Source organism: Salvelinus sp. IW2-2015, linkage group LG5 (assembly GCF_002910315.2).
Source record: "Salvelinus sp. IW2-2015 linkage group LG5, ASM291031v2, whole genome shotgun sequence".
Lineage (NCBI taxonomy): Eukaryota > Metazoa > Chordata > Actinopteri > Salmoniformes > Salmonidae > Salvelinus > Salvelinus sp. IW2-2015.
Window position 1 is genome coordinate 1,662,460 of NC_036844.1, and position 13,409 is coordinate 1,675,868.

Genomic DNA, 13,409 nt, shown 5'->3' on the forward strand with positions numbered 1-13,409 from the left:
TAAGATTACAGGTGTATATTGGATGGACTAGATGTTTGTGTGTGTCCATATGTGGAATCGGGTTCACCTGGTGTGTCCACAAGATACAGGGGATGGACGGTACAAGTGCTTGTGTGTGCATCTATGTGTGCTCATATACCAGTACCTGGTGTCTCTCCAGCAGGGCCTCAGCCCCGGTCACATCTTTGGCCAGTTCCTCTGAGGAGACCAAGCTTCGGATGCCGTTAATCCAGGACATCAGGTCCCTGAAGTCGGAGAGGAAGCGCTGCAGGTCGTGGGAGTTGCCCAGCTTGTCCTTGCGCTGGTCGGCACGCGCCACTAGGCTGCTCCAGGCCGTGTTGAGCTCTGTGCACTTCTCCTGGATGTCGTCCACAGCCTCCGGGTGGGACTGGATCAGACGCTCCGCCGTCTCCCCCAGAGACTTCACCTGGAACAGGAAGGCAAAGATCCGCTAAGGGTTATTACATTCTTCAACCTTTTTTCAGTCCCTGTGTGTTTGGACGGCCCTGCTCTTACTGAGACGCAGTATCTTCTTGAAGAAGGACGATCGACACAGTAGATAAATGCATGCGCGTGTGTTTCTGCTCACCTCATCTTCAAGACTTTGATCAATACTGACCATCCGCTGATCTAAATGGCAACTGAAAGTGTGTGTGTGTGTGTGTGTGTGTGTGTGTGTGTGTGTGTGTGTGTGTGTGTGTGTGTGTGTTTCCGCTCACCTTGTCTCCCAAGGCGGCCAGGTCTCTCTCAAAGCCCTCATGTTTGCGCTGCAGAGCCTGAACGCTAGCCAGGTCGTGGCCGTAGTTGTCTGTGTTCAGGGCCTGGTTCTTCTCCTCGATCCACTCCTTGGTCTCATCCGCATCCCTGAAGAAAACAAGCAGCCATTTAGTTTTTCATTTCACACCAGCCATTTTGTTCAGTGTGTTAAAATATTAATGTCCACCAACTTTCTCTTTGAGGTGTTCTTGGTCTTCATCAGGAACCTACATAGGCTAATACATGTGTCACCTTAAACACAGATGTGTGTGTAAAGACTTTAATGCGCAAGTTTTCTCTGCATCTGTTTGAACGTAGTGTGTATGTGCACTTCAAATGCCTTCTGTGGATGTGTGTTGTGTGTACCTGTGGAACCTCTGCACCTCATGGGCACTCCCCAGCATGTTGCTTCTCTCCTCAGCCAGCTGCTGCAGGGACCTCCAGCGGTTGTTCAGCTCCTACAAACACACCACCGTTATCACCCAATCACAGAGCTAGACAGAGCTTCTCCGGGATACAATTAACTCCCATGAGGCCTTTGCCAAGGTTACTTGAACCCAGTGCTCCAATTTAGCAGATTTAAATTAAAAATGTTTTAATTAATTGATAAATGACTTATTTTCAGGATATTATTTGATATATAGACTCATGGTTGCATATCCTTCCAGGTTGGGATAAATTCCATTTCAACTCAATGAATCAAAACAAAATGACTTAAAATTCATCTAATAAATTAACTCTTCTCTGAATTGACTGAGTTACAATGGAGTCCAGTGGAATGGAGCCCAATCCTGGTAATCTTGAGCAATGAGGGTCTTAAACTGATATCAGTTGTGAATATAAATTGTGAATCAGTAAAGTGCTSATTGATTCAGGTTGTGCTCCATGTGTGTTTGACAGACAGACTGGTGTAAAAGGAGGCGGTTGGATAAAAGGGGTTGGTAACGAGGAACAAGAAAAGTCAGACTGGGAGATGGATGAATGTCAATGACGATACACAGGATGGAGAAACAATGGAGAAAGGAATGGCAAAACGCTAGGGTAACAAAATATGGTGTTGAGGCATATTTCAATGCCTTTTGTACCAGCCATCCTTCATTTCGAAAACAAATAATGGTTAAAGGAGAGCGGGATGAGACAAATGAAAACAGGAATGAGGGACAAGGCCATCCAATGACATCGGCAACATGATGAGAACAAAAATACAACGCAAGGACTGTAGACAGAGTCCAGACCGATGATGAACAAGACAATGGAACCAAAGGATGACCACGTTGATGAAAGGGTTAGTCTCCAGAACGTGCACGATGCAGGTTTGAGACAAGCCAGGAGGACATAAATGCGAGGGAGGAGGAGGGCGGGATTTGGGGGGGGCTAGTCTTTAAAAAGCTTACCTTGATAGTATTAAAGTTAGCCGTCGTTTGAACAGCCACGCGTACATTCTACAATCAAAGGTGAAAAAATAGCACAAAGGGAGGACAGGAAAAGGGAGGAGGAAGGTAGGGGGATTGGGACAAAAACACCACACCAGTCAAGAGAGGAACTATATTAGCACAGCAGGGGGTAAAGACAGACCATGTCTTTACACTGTTGCCCAAAAGACATCAACATGACGATAGAAGACCAGCAGGCCAAAAACCACCAAAAGGACCACCATCACCGTACATGCAGTGGAGACGGAAACTTAAGCGCTGACTAAGTTACTACAGCTCAAGGCAAAAGTTAATAATTGGGTTTATGTGTAGGCTGCGTCAACAAAGATGCATATAATACCGTCTTCTAGCTAAATCCATCTATGGGTGTGTCAACATGTGTCTGATATGTGTTTTCACCTGTTTTAGCAGTAATGAGAAAGGTCAAAATTACCTTTAACATTTTTGTTTACCCAATGAAACTAATACCTTATAAACAAGTAGCTAGAGTAAACAAGTAAACAGGTTCACTAGAGTAGCTAGTGAACAGTAGAGTACTTAGAATATATTGAATGGTGAGTGGTAAGTGCCAGGTCTTTCATTCATTTGTTTATCTCTTGTTTGTTAACAAGTATGTCTTACATTAACTGATGCAAGGTCCTATGAACAGGGCTGAACTAGTGGGCATGAATCCAAGATTCAAATTCATTCAAATATTTTTGACAGTGTCAAAACCCCAATGCAGTTCAATCATGCTCAGGTTCAAATGACAACAAGTCCAGATTGACAAGCTACATGCTGTCCAATCTTATATGGAGGAAGAAAAAAAAAAAAGACATGGTCAGACTAAAAGGATATAGTTTGTGAGACAAAATGCTTTGTTTGGATATCCATGAGACTATGTTGATTGGTCAAGACTTTCTTACCTTCCATGGTGAAGCATTTTTGGAGTCGGTATCATCCTGTTGGAACAAAGAGGGGAATTTGGGTTACATACGTGACAGAAATAAACATTCTAGATACATTATACTGTTAACGAAATCAAAATGTATTGAAACTCAGGAGTCGTCTTTACCTTGCCAGGAACGGAACCCACCATTACTTGTTCCTGGAGAAAAAAAGAAAAGTTATGCTAAAAATGTTTTACACTGGTATCCCTGGAAAGTGAATACCTTTGCTATATTTCAAACAATGTAAAATAATTTCACACAAATACTGACGCAATAACAATTGCTTTATAGGCTTTCATCTTTGACCAATGAAATATGACATATCTCTGCATTAGCGGGCTACATTACCTGAGCTTGGACCATGTGTGCCTCCTCTGCCATTAGGCCCTCAGACTCCAGCTCAGATGCCACCTTGTTGATGTCCCTCAGACGAGACTCGTTGGCCTTCAGGTCCTGGTGGACACGCAAGGAGAAGAAAGACCGTCACTACACAACTCACACACATTTTATTCACCAAGGTACTGGTCGAGATGGGTATGGTATAAACTAAGAAGGACTGCAGTGCACGTCACATTCCCATGTGGTCTAGTATGCACACGTTATTAATGGCTCTGCAACCGGAATATGGAAGCTAATTGGAGTCAAATCAAATTTTATTTGTCACGTGCGCCAAATACAACAGGTGTACAGTGAAATGCTTACTGGCAAGCCCTTRTCATTTATTTTTCCTAAAACKGCATTGTTGGTTAAGAAAGTATTTACTAAAATAAACAAAAGCAAATAATTAAAGAGCAACAATAAAATAATAATAGCGAGGCTCAATACAGGTGGTACCGGTACAGAGTCAATGTGCGGGGGCACAGGCTAGTCGAGGTAATTTCGGTAATATGTACACTACCGTTCAAAAGTTTGGKGTGACTTAAAAATGTCCTTGTTTTTGAAAGAAAAGCAACATTTTTGTCCATTAAAATAACATCAAATTGATCAGAAATACAGTGTAGACATTGTTAATGTTGTAGCTGGAAACAGCTAATCCAAGTTTATCATTTTAAAAAGGCTAATTGATCATAAGAAAACACTTTTGCAATTATGTTAGCACAGCTGAAAAACTGGCCTTCCTCAGCCTATTTGAGTATCTGGCGCATCAGCATTTGTGGGTTTGATTACAACTCGTCAGTCTATTCTTGTTCTGAGAAATGAAGGCTATTCCATGCGAGAAAATTCCAAGAAACTGAAGATCTTGTACAGCGCTATGTACTACTCCCTTCACAGAACAGCGCAAACTGGCTCTAACCAGAATAGAGTGGGAGGCCTCGGTAAACAACTGAGCAAGAGGACAAGTACATTAGTGTCTAGTTTGAGAAAGAGATGCCTCACAAATTCTCAACTGGCAGCTTCATTAAATAGTACCCGCAAAACACCAGTCTCAACATCATACAGTGAACAGGCTCAGGGAAGATTGACCCCAAACTTGTGAAAGGTAGTGTACATCTAGGTAAAGTGCTTTGCCGTCAGAGGTCGAGCAGTTGTCATACCAGGCAGTGATGCGACCAGTCAGGATGCTCTCGATGGTGCAGCTGTATAACTTTGAGGCTCTGAGGACCCATGCCAAATCTTTTCAGTCTCCTGAGGGGCAATAGGCATTGTCATGCCCTCTTCAAGATTGTCTTGGTATGTTTGGACCATGACAGTTTGTTGGTGATGTGGACACCAAGGAACTTGATGCTCTCCACCTGCTCCACTACAATCCCATTGCTGAGAATGGGGGTGTGCTCAGCCCTCCTTTTCCTGTAGTACACAATCATCTTTGTCTTGATCACATTGAGGGGGAGGTTGTTATACTGGCACCACAGTGCCAGATCTCTGACCTCCTCCCTATAGGCTGTCTCATCGTTGTTGGTGATCAGGCCTACCACTGTTGTGTCGTCAGAAACTTGGTGTTGGAGTCTTGCTTGGCCATGGGTGAACGGAGTACAGGAGGAGACTGAGCACGCACCCCCAAGGGGCCCCCGTGTTGAGAAACAGCGTGACAGATGTGTTGTTACCTACCCTTACCACCTGGGGGCGGCCCGTCAGGAAGTCCAGGATCCAGTTGCAGAGGGAGGTGTTTAGTCCCAGGGTCCTTAGCTTAGTGATGAGCTTTGAGGGAACTATGGTGTTGAACGCTGAGCTGTAGTCAACGAATAGCATTCTCATGTAGGTGTTCCTTTTGACAAGGTGGGAAAGGGAAGTTTGGAGTGCAATTGGGATAATGGTGTTGAAGTGAGCCATGACCAGCCTTTCAAAGCACTTCATGGCTACAGATGTGAGTGCTACGGGTCAGTAGTCATTTAGGCAGGTTATCTTGTTGTTCTTGGGCATGGAGACTATGGTGGTCTGCTTGAAACATGTTGGTATTACAGACTCGGTCAGGGACAGGTTGAAAATGTCAGTGAAGACACTTGATCAGCGCATGCTCGGAGTACACGTCCTGGTAATCCGTCTGGCCCTGCGGCCTTGTGAATGTTGACCTGTATAATATTAGACTTCGTGCACCAGCTGTTATTTACAAATAGACACAAACCGCCACCCCTTGTCTTTACCGGAGGCAGCTGTTCTATCTTGCCGATGCACGGAAAACTCAGCCAGCTGTATGTTATCCATGTCGTCGTTCAGCCACGACTCGGTGAAACATAAGATATTACAGTTTAATGTCCCATTGGTTGGGTAGTCTTGATCGGAGTGCATCCATTTTAATATCCAATGGTTGCACGTTGGCTAATAGGACTGATGGTAGAAACGGATTACCCACTCGCCATCGGATCCTTACAAAGCACCCCGACCAACATCCCCGATATCTCTCTTCTTCATGCCAATTATGGGGATTTGGGCCTTGTCCAGTGTCTGAAGTAAATTTTTCGCGTCTGACTCGTTAAAGAAAAAAATCTTCGTCCAGATCGAGGTGAGTAATCACAGTACTGATATCCATAAGCTCTTTTCGGTCATAAGAGACAGTGGCAGAAACAGTATGCACAACATAAGTTACAAATAATGTGAAAAAATACCAATAGCACAATTGGTTAGGAGCCCATAAAAAGTCAGCCATCTCCTCCGGCGGCATTCAGCTCCCATACATAACATTTTAGTTTTTATGATTGACCGGCACAAATACTCACAGATCAGCAGTCTAACGGTTGCTAGGAACTACCAGGCATGGATGGGATTCTTATGCGAAAATACCCTCAAACTGTCTAAAATATAGTACAGTGCATTCAGAAAGTATTCAGACACCTTGAATTTTTCCAAATTTGATACGTTACAGCCTTATTCTGTTGGGATGTTTTTCAGTGGCAGGGACTGGGAGACTAGTCAGGATTGATGCAAAGATGAACGGAGTAAAGTACAGAGAGATCCTTGATTAAAACCTGCTCCAGAGCGCTCAGGACATCAGACTGGGGGCGAAGGTTCACCTTCCAACAGGACAACAACCCTAAGCACACATCCAAGACAATGCAGGAATGGCTTCGGGACAAGTCTCTGAATGTCCTTGAGTGGCCCAGCCAGAGCCCGGACTTGAACCCGATTGAACATCTCTGAAGAGACCTGAAAATAGCTGTGCAGCGATGATCTCCATCCAACCTGAGCTTGAGATGATCTGAAGAGAAGAATGGGAGAAACTCCCCAAATACAGGTGTGCCAAGCTTGTAGCGTAATACCCAAGACTCAAGGCTGTAAAAGCTTCCAAAGGTGCTTCAAAGTACTTAGTAAATGGTCTGAATACTTATGTAAATGTCGTATCAGTTTTCAGAATTTGCAATACATTGGCAAAAAAAWAAGTTTTTGCTTTGTCATTATGGGGTATTATGTGTCGATTAATAAGGGGAAAAAACGATTGAAATACATTTAAGACTAAGGCTGTAACATAACAAAATATGGAAAAAGCCTAGGTGTCTAAATACTTTCCAAATGCACTGTATATCCTACAACCACTAACTTGTCTCTTACAAGTGGAGTGCACTTTAAACAGAGTTCAACTAACAGGCTTTTTTAATGCTTTTTGGTTCACTAGCCTAGGGCTAGGAATTGCCAGGGTCCCCACAATAGGATATTATCACAATACTTACAGTTGAAGTCGTAAGTTTACATACACCTTAGCCAAATACATTTAAACTCAGTTTCACAATACCTGACATTTAAGCAGAGTAAAAATTCCCTGTCTTAGGTCAGTTAGGATCACCACTTTATTTAAAGAGAATGTGAAATGTCAGAATAATAGTTGAGAATGATTTATTTCAGCTTTTATTTCTTTCATCACATTCCCAGTGGGTCAGAAGTTTACATACACTCAGAAGTTGGTAGCATTGCCTTTAAATTGTTTAACTTGGGTCAAACATTTTGGGTAGCCTTCCACAAGCTTCCCACAATAACCTGGGTGAATTTTAGCCCATTCCTCCTGACAGCTGGTGTAACTGAGTCAGGTTTTTAGGCCTCCTTKCTCGCACACGCTTATTCAGTTCTGCCCACAAATTTTCTATGGGATTGAGGTCAGGGTTTTATGATGGCCACTCCAATACCATGACTTTGTTGTCCTGAAGCCATTTTGCCACAACTTTGKAAGTATGCTTGGGGTCATTGTCCATTTGGAAGACCCATTTGCCACCAAGCTTTAACTTCCTGACTGATGTCTCGAGATGTTGCTTCAATATATCCACATACTTTTCCCTCCTCATGATGACATTTGCTGTCATTTGCACCAGTCCCTCCTGCAGCAAAGCAGGAGAGATGGTGAGATGGTGTTCTTCGGCTTGCAAGCCTCCCCCTTTTTCCTCCAAACATAACGATGGTCATTATGGCCAAACAGTTCTATTTTTGTTTCATCAGACCAGAGGACATTTCTCCAAAAAGTACAATCTTTGTCCCCATGTGCAGTTGCAAACCGTAGTCTGGCTTTTTATGGCGGTTTTGGAGCAGTGGCTTCTTCCTTGCTGAGCAGCCTTTCAGGTTATGTCGTAAATTTTATTATGTTTTTGTCTTTTGAGCTTCTAGTCATGAAATCTATGCAGCCTACTCAATCACTTTTTATAGCTACTGTTTAAAGGCCTCCTGGGCCATATACAGCATTCCTCACTGAGTTCCCTGAATTCCTATCGGACCTTGTAGTCATAGCAGATAATATTCACATTTTTGGTGACTTTAATATTCACATGGAAAAGTCCACAGACCCACTCCAAAAGGCTTTCGGAGCCATCATCGACTCAGTGGGTTTTGACCAACATGTCTCCGGACATACTCACTACCACAGTCAGTCATACTCTGGACCTAGTTTTGTCCCATGGAATAAATGTTGTGGATCTTAATGTTTTTCCTCATAATCCTGAACTATTGGACCACCATTTTATTATGTTTGCAATCGCAACAAATAATCTGCTCAGACCCCAACCAAGGATCATCAAAAGTCGTGCTATAAATTCTCAGACAACCCAAAGTTTCCTTGATGTCCTTCCAGACTCCCTCTACCTACCCAAGGACATCAGAGGACAAAAATCAGTTAATCACCTAACTGAGGAACTCAATTTAATCTTGCGCAATACCCTAGGTGCAGTCACACCCCTAAAAACATTTGTCATAAGAAACTAGCTCCCTGGTATAGAGAAAATACCCAAGCTCTGAAGCAAGCTTCCMGAAAATTGGAACGGAAATGGCGCCACACCAAACTGGAAGTCTTCCGACTAGCTTGGAAAGACGGTACCGAGCAGTATCAAAGAACCCTCACTGCTGCTCAATCATCCTATTTTTCCAACTTAATTGAGGAAAATAAGAACAATCCAAAATTTATTTTTGATACTGTCGCAAAGTTAACTAAAAAGCAGCATTCCTCAAGAGAGGATGGCTTTCACTTCAGCAGTGATAAATTCATGAACTTCGAGGAAAAGACCATGATCATTTGAAAGCAAATTACGGACTCCTATTTAAATCTACGTATTCCTCCAAAGCTCAGTTGTCCTGAGTCTGCACAGCTCTGCCAGGACCTAGGATCAAGGGAGACACTTAAGTGTTTTAGTACTAAATCTCTTGACACAATGATGAAAATAATAATGGCCTCTAAACCTTCAAGCTGCATACTGGACCCTAATCCAACTAAACTACTGAAAGAGCTGCTTCCTGTGCTTGACCCTCCTATGTTGAACATAATAAAACTGCTCTCTATCCACCAAATGTGTACCAAACTCACTAAAAGTGGCAATAATAAAGCCTCTCTTGAATAAGCCAAACCTTGACCCAGAAAAAATAAAATAAAAACTATCAGCCTATATCGAATCTGTCATTCCTCTCAAAAAAAATGAAAAAGCTGCAGCAACTCACTGCCTTCCTGAAGACAAACAATGTATACGAAATGCTTCAGTCTGGTTTAAGACCCCATCATAGCACTGAGACTGCACTTGTGAAGGTGGTAAATGACCTTTTAATGGCGTCAGACCGAGGCTCTGCATCTGTCCTCGTGCTCCTACACGTTAGGGTGCTTTTGATACCATCGATCACCACATTCTTTTGCAGAGATTGGAAACCTAAATTGGTCTACACTGACAAGTTCTGGCCTGGTTTAGATCTTATCTGTCGGAAAGATATCAGTTTGTCTCTGTGGATGGTTTGTCCTCTGACAAATCAACTGTACATTTCGGTGTTCCTCAAGGTTCCGTTTTAGGACCACTATTGTTTTCACTATATATATATATATAGATATATATATATATATATTACCTCTTGGGGATGTAATTCGAAAACAATGTTAACTTTCACTGCTATGCGGATGACACACAGCTGTGCATTTCAATGAAACATGGTGAAGCACAAAATTGCCCTCGCTGGAATGGAAGCCTGTTTTTCAAACATAAGGAGGTGGATGGCTGCAAACGTTCTACTTTTAAACTCAGACAAAACAGAGATGCTTGTTGGGCTTGCTCCTACCCATCTTTCCGATGTGGTCCTGCCGTACATACCTACACGTACGCTACGGTCACAAGACGCAGGCCTCCTAATTGTCCCTAGAATTTCGAAGCAAAAAGTTGGAGGCAGATCTTTCTCCTATAGAGCTACATTTTTATGGAATGGTCTGCCTACCCATGTGAGAGACGCAGACTCGGTCTCAACTAAGTCTTTATTGAAGACTCACAGGTCCTATGATTGAGTGTAGTCTGGCCCAGGAGTGTGAAGGTGAACGGAAAGGCACTGGAGCAACGAACCGCCCTTGCTGTCTCTGCCTGGCCGGTTCCCCTCTCTCCACTGGGATTCTCTGCCTCTAACCCTATTACAGGGGCTGAGTCACTGGCTTAATGGTGCTCTTCCATGCCGTCCCTAGGAGGGGTGCGTCACTTGAGTGGGTTGAGTCACTGACGTGGTCTTCCTGTCTGGGTTGGCGCCCCCCCTTGAGTTGTGCCGTGGTGGAGATCTTTGTGGGCTATACTTGGCCTTGTCTCAGGATGGTAAGTTGGTGGTTGAAGATATCCCTCTAGTGATGTGGGGGCTGTGCTTTGGSAAAGTGGGTGGGGTTATATCCTGCCTGTTTGGCCCTGTCAAGGGGGTATCATCGGATGGGGCCACAGTGTCTCCTGACCCCTCCTGTCTCAGCCTCCAGTATTTATGCTGCAGTAGTTTATGTGTCGGGGTGCTAGGGTCAGTCTGTTATATCTGGAGTATTTCTCCTGTCTTATCCGGTGTCCTGTGTGAATTTAAGTATGCTCTCTCTAATTATCGCTCTCTCTCTCTCTGAGGACCTGAGCCCTAGGACCATGCCTCAGGACTACTTGGCATGATGACAGTCCACCTGGCCGTGCTGCTGCTCCAGTTTCAACTGTTCTGCTTACGGCTATGGAACCCTGACCTGTTCACCGGACATGCTACCTGTCCCAGACCTGCTGTTTTCAACTCTCTAGAGACAGCAGRAGCGGTAGAGATACTCTCAATGATCGGCTATGAAAAGCCAACTGACATTTACTCCTGAGGTGCTGACCTGTTGCACCCTCAACAACTACTGTGGTTATTATTATTTGACCATGCTGGTCATCTATGAACATTTGAATATCTTGGCCATGTTCTGTTATAATCTCCACAAAGCACAGCCAGAAGAGGACTGGCCACCCCTCATAGCCTGGTTCCTCTCTAGGTTTCTTTCTAGGTTCTGGCCTTTCTAGGGAGTTTTTCCTAGCCACCGTCCTTCTACACCTGCATTGCTTGCCGTTTGGGGTTTTAGGCTGGGTTTCTGTACAGCACTTTGAGATATCAGCTGATCGAAGGGCTATATAAATACATTTGATTTGATATAGGACTCGTTTTACTGTGGATATAGATACTTTTGTACCCGTTTCCTCCAGCATCTTCACGAGGGCATTTGCTGTTGTTCTGGGATTGATTGCACTTTTCACACCAAAGTACGTTCATCTCTAGGAGACAGAACGTGTCTCCTTCCTGGGCGGTATGGCGGCTGCATGGTCCCATGGTGTTGCATACTATTGTTTGTACAGATGAACGTGGTACCTTCAGGMGTTTGGAAATTGCGCCTAAGGATGAACCAGTCTTGTGGAGGTCTACAATTTKTTTTCTGAGGTCTTTGTTGATTTATTTTGATTTTCCCATGATGTCAAGCAAAGAGGCACTGAGTTTGAAGGTAGGCCTTGAAATACATCCACAGGTACACCTCCAATTGACTCAAATGATGTCAATTAGCCTGTCAGCTGTTTAAAGGCACAGTCAACTTAGTGTATGTACTTCTGACCCACTGGAATTGTGATACAGTGAATTATAAGTGACAATCTGTCTGTAAACAATTGTTGGAAAAATTAATTGTGTCATGCTCAAAGTAGATGTCCTAACCGACTTGCCAAAACTATAGTTTGTTAACAAGAAATTTGTGGAGTGGTTGAAAAACGAGTTTTAATGACTCTTCCAAACTTCAACTATAGGTCCCGATACGATATGTATTACCCATCTAGCAGAGAATCGATACTTGCAATAATATTTTTGACGATATATTCTGATACTCTACTGTATCGATTTTTCCCCTCATCACTACTAAAGCCTAAAAGGATGACGTACAGTAAGTCAGCTAGTGCCCTCTCCTACTCCCCGGCAGGCACGTTGTGTGCGGCGTACCTTCTGGAAGTCGTCAAACTTCTTCTGCAGCACCTCCACCTGCTCCAGGTCGGAGCCCACCTCCTCGTTGGTGAGGGCGCCCTCCTTCTCGTTGATCCACTGCTGCAGTTCGTTAGCCTCGCGGAACAGCATGAACTTCTTGCAGCTCTTTTCTAGCATGTCCTTGCGCTTCTCGCCCAGCTCCAGGAGAGTGCCGTACCTAAAATTAMAAGATGGAGATTTTAGAATCCCCTTTGTGTTGAGAGAGAGAGAGCGAGCACTGGAACCAGTCACAAGGTCCACGACATTGAAATGGGTATTGATTGAGGGACTGGCAGGAATGGCAATGGCTGCGTTGCTCGTGGGAATGCGTGGTGGCTTCACAAACACGACACCTAGAGGGACACGCTGGTCCTACTCACAGTTCCTCCACCTGCTTCATGCGTACAGACACACTGCACGTCTCCTTTGCCCCCGGCCTACTCAGTCACAAACATGACATGCGCGGGCAGGCATTAGCAGTTAGGGTGGGAAACAGAGAAACAGACAGAGAGACAAAGGCAAGGCCGTTAGTGACAGAAAAGTTGAAGTGCTACTGGCTCACTGGACTGTTATGATAAGGAAGAGACTAAAGGGAGACTAAGAAAAACAGACCGAAAATTTGAGGGAGGGGGAGAGAGAGAGAGAAACTGGGATATTGAAGAGGTTAATTGTTAATTAGCTAGGCTAAGATAGGAACGTACATTTGTTTTTAAAAAACAGTTAATCAAACCAGTCGGGTCAACAGGTTAAGTTCTAAGTTAGAGGTAAAAAGGTGGTAAAGAACTACAGGTGTGTACTGAAGATGAGTACTGGGGCATGTAAGAGCAGAAGTCAGAAATTACAGTGGCAAAGGGTTAGGTAGAAAGTGGGTTAGGTAGAAGGAGGCCCTTACTGGTTCTCGATCTGGTCCTGGCGGAGGCCGATGCTGCCCTGCTCGTCCAGCAGGTTCTCCCTGGAGGAGGACTGGGTGGGGTCTAGCTTCTTGACGTAGGCTGCGGGCACAAAGCCCTGGCGGTCGTTCACCTCCACCTTCCACCAGTCCTTCAGCAGGCGAGAGAGGTCAGGAGAGAAGACACACAAGACAAACATGTTATTTTTGTCTCCCATAAGCGATGAACATGCATCCCATTCAGTTCATACTATC

General features: G+C 44.2%; 1 protein-coding gene across 2 annotated transcripts in view; it reads right to left on the minus strand.

The window, feature by feature from the left end:
• The window catches only part of LOC111963777 (spectrin alpha chain, non-erythrocytic 1), a 40,711-nt gene that overhangs the window by 14,985 nt on the left and 12,317 nt on the right, over positions 1–13,409 (minus strand). For both annotated transcript variants that reach the window (XM_023987281.1, XM_023987280.1), the window contains exons 14-23: positions 13,158–13,306; positions 12,646–12,702; positions 12,245–12,443; positions 3,467–3,571; positions 3,244–3,276; positions 3,095–3,130; positions 2,151–2,198; positions 1,123–1,214; positions 720–864; positions 146–427 (exon numbers count right to left, since the gene is read on the minus strand). In XM_023987281.1, the coding sequence (XP_023843049.1) occupies positions 146–427; positions 720–864; positions 1,123–1,214; positions 2,151–2,198; positions 3,095–3,130; positions 3,244–3,276; positions 3,467–3,571; positions 12,245–12,443; positions 12,646–12,702; positions 13,158–13,306 (1,146 nt within the window). The remainder of the gene's footprint in view (positions 1–145; positions 428–719; positions 865–1,122; positions 1,215–2,150; positions 2,199–3,094; positions 3,131–3,243; positions 3,277–3,466; positions 3,572–12,244; positions 12,444–12,645; positions 12,703–13,157; positions 13,307–13,409) is intronic.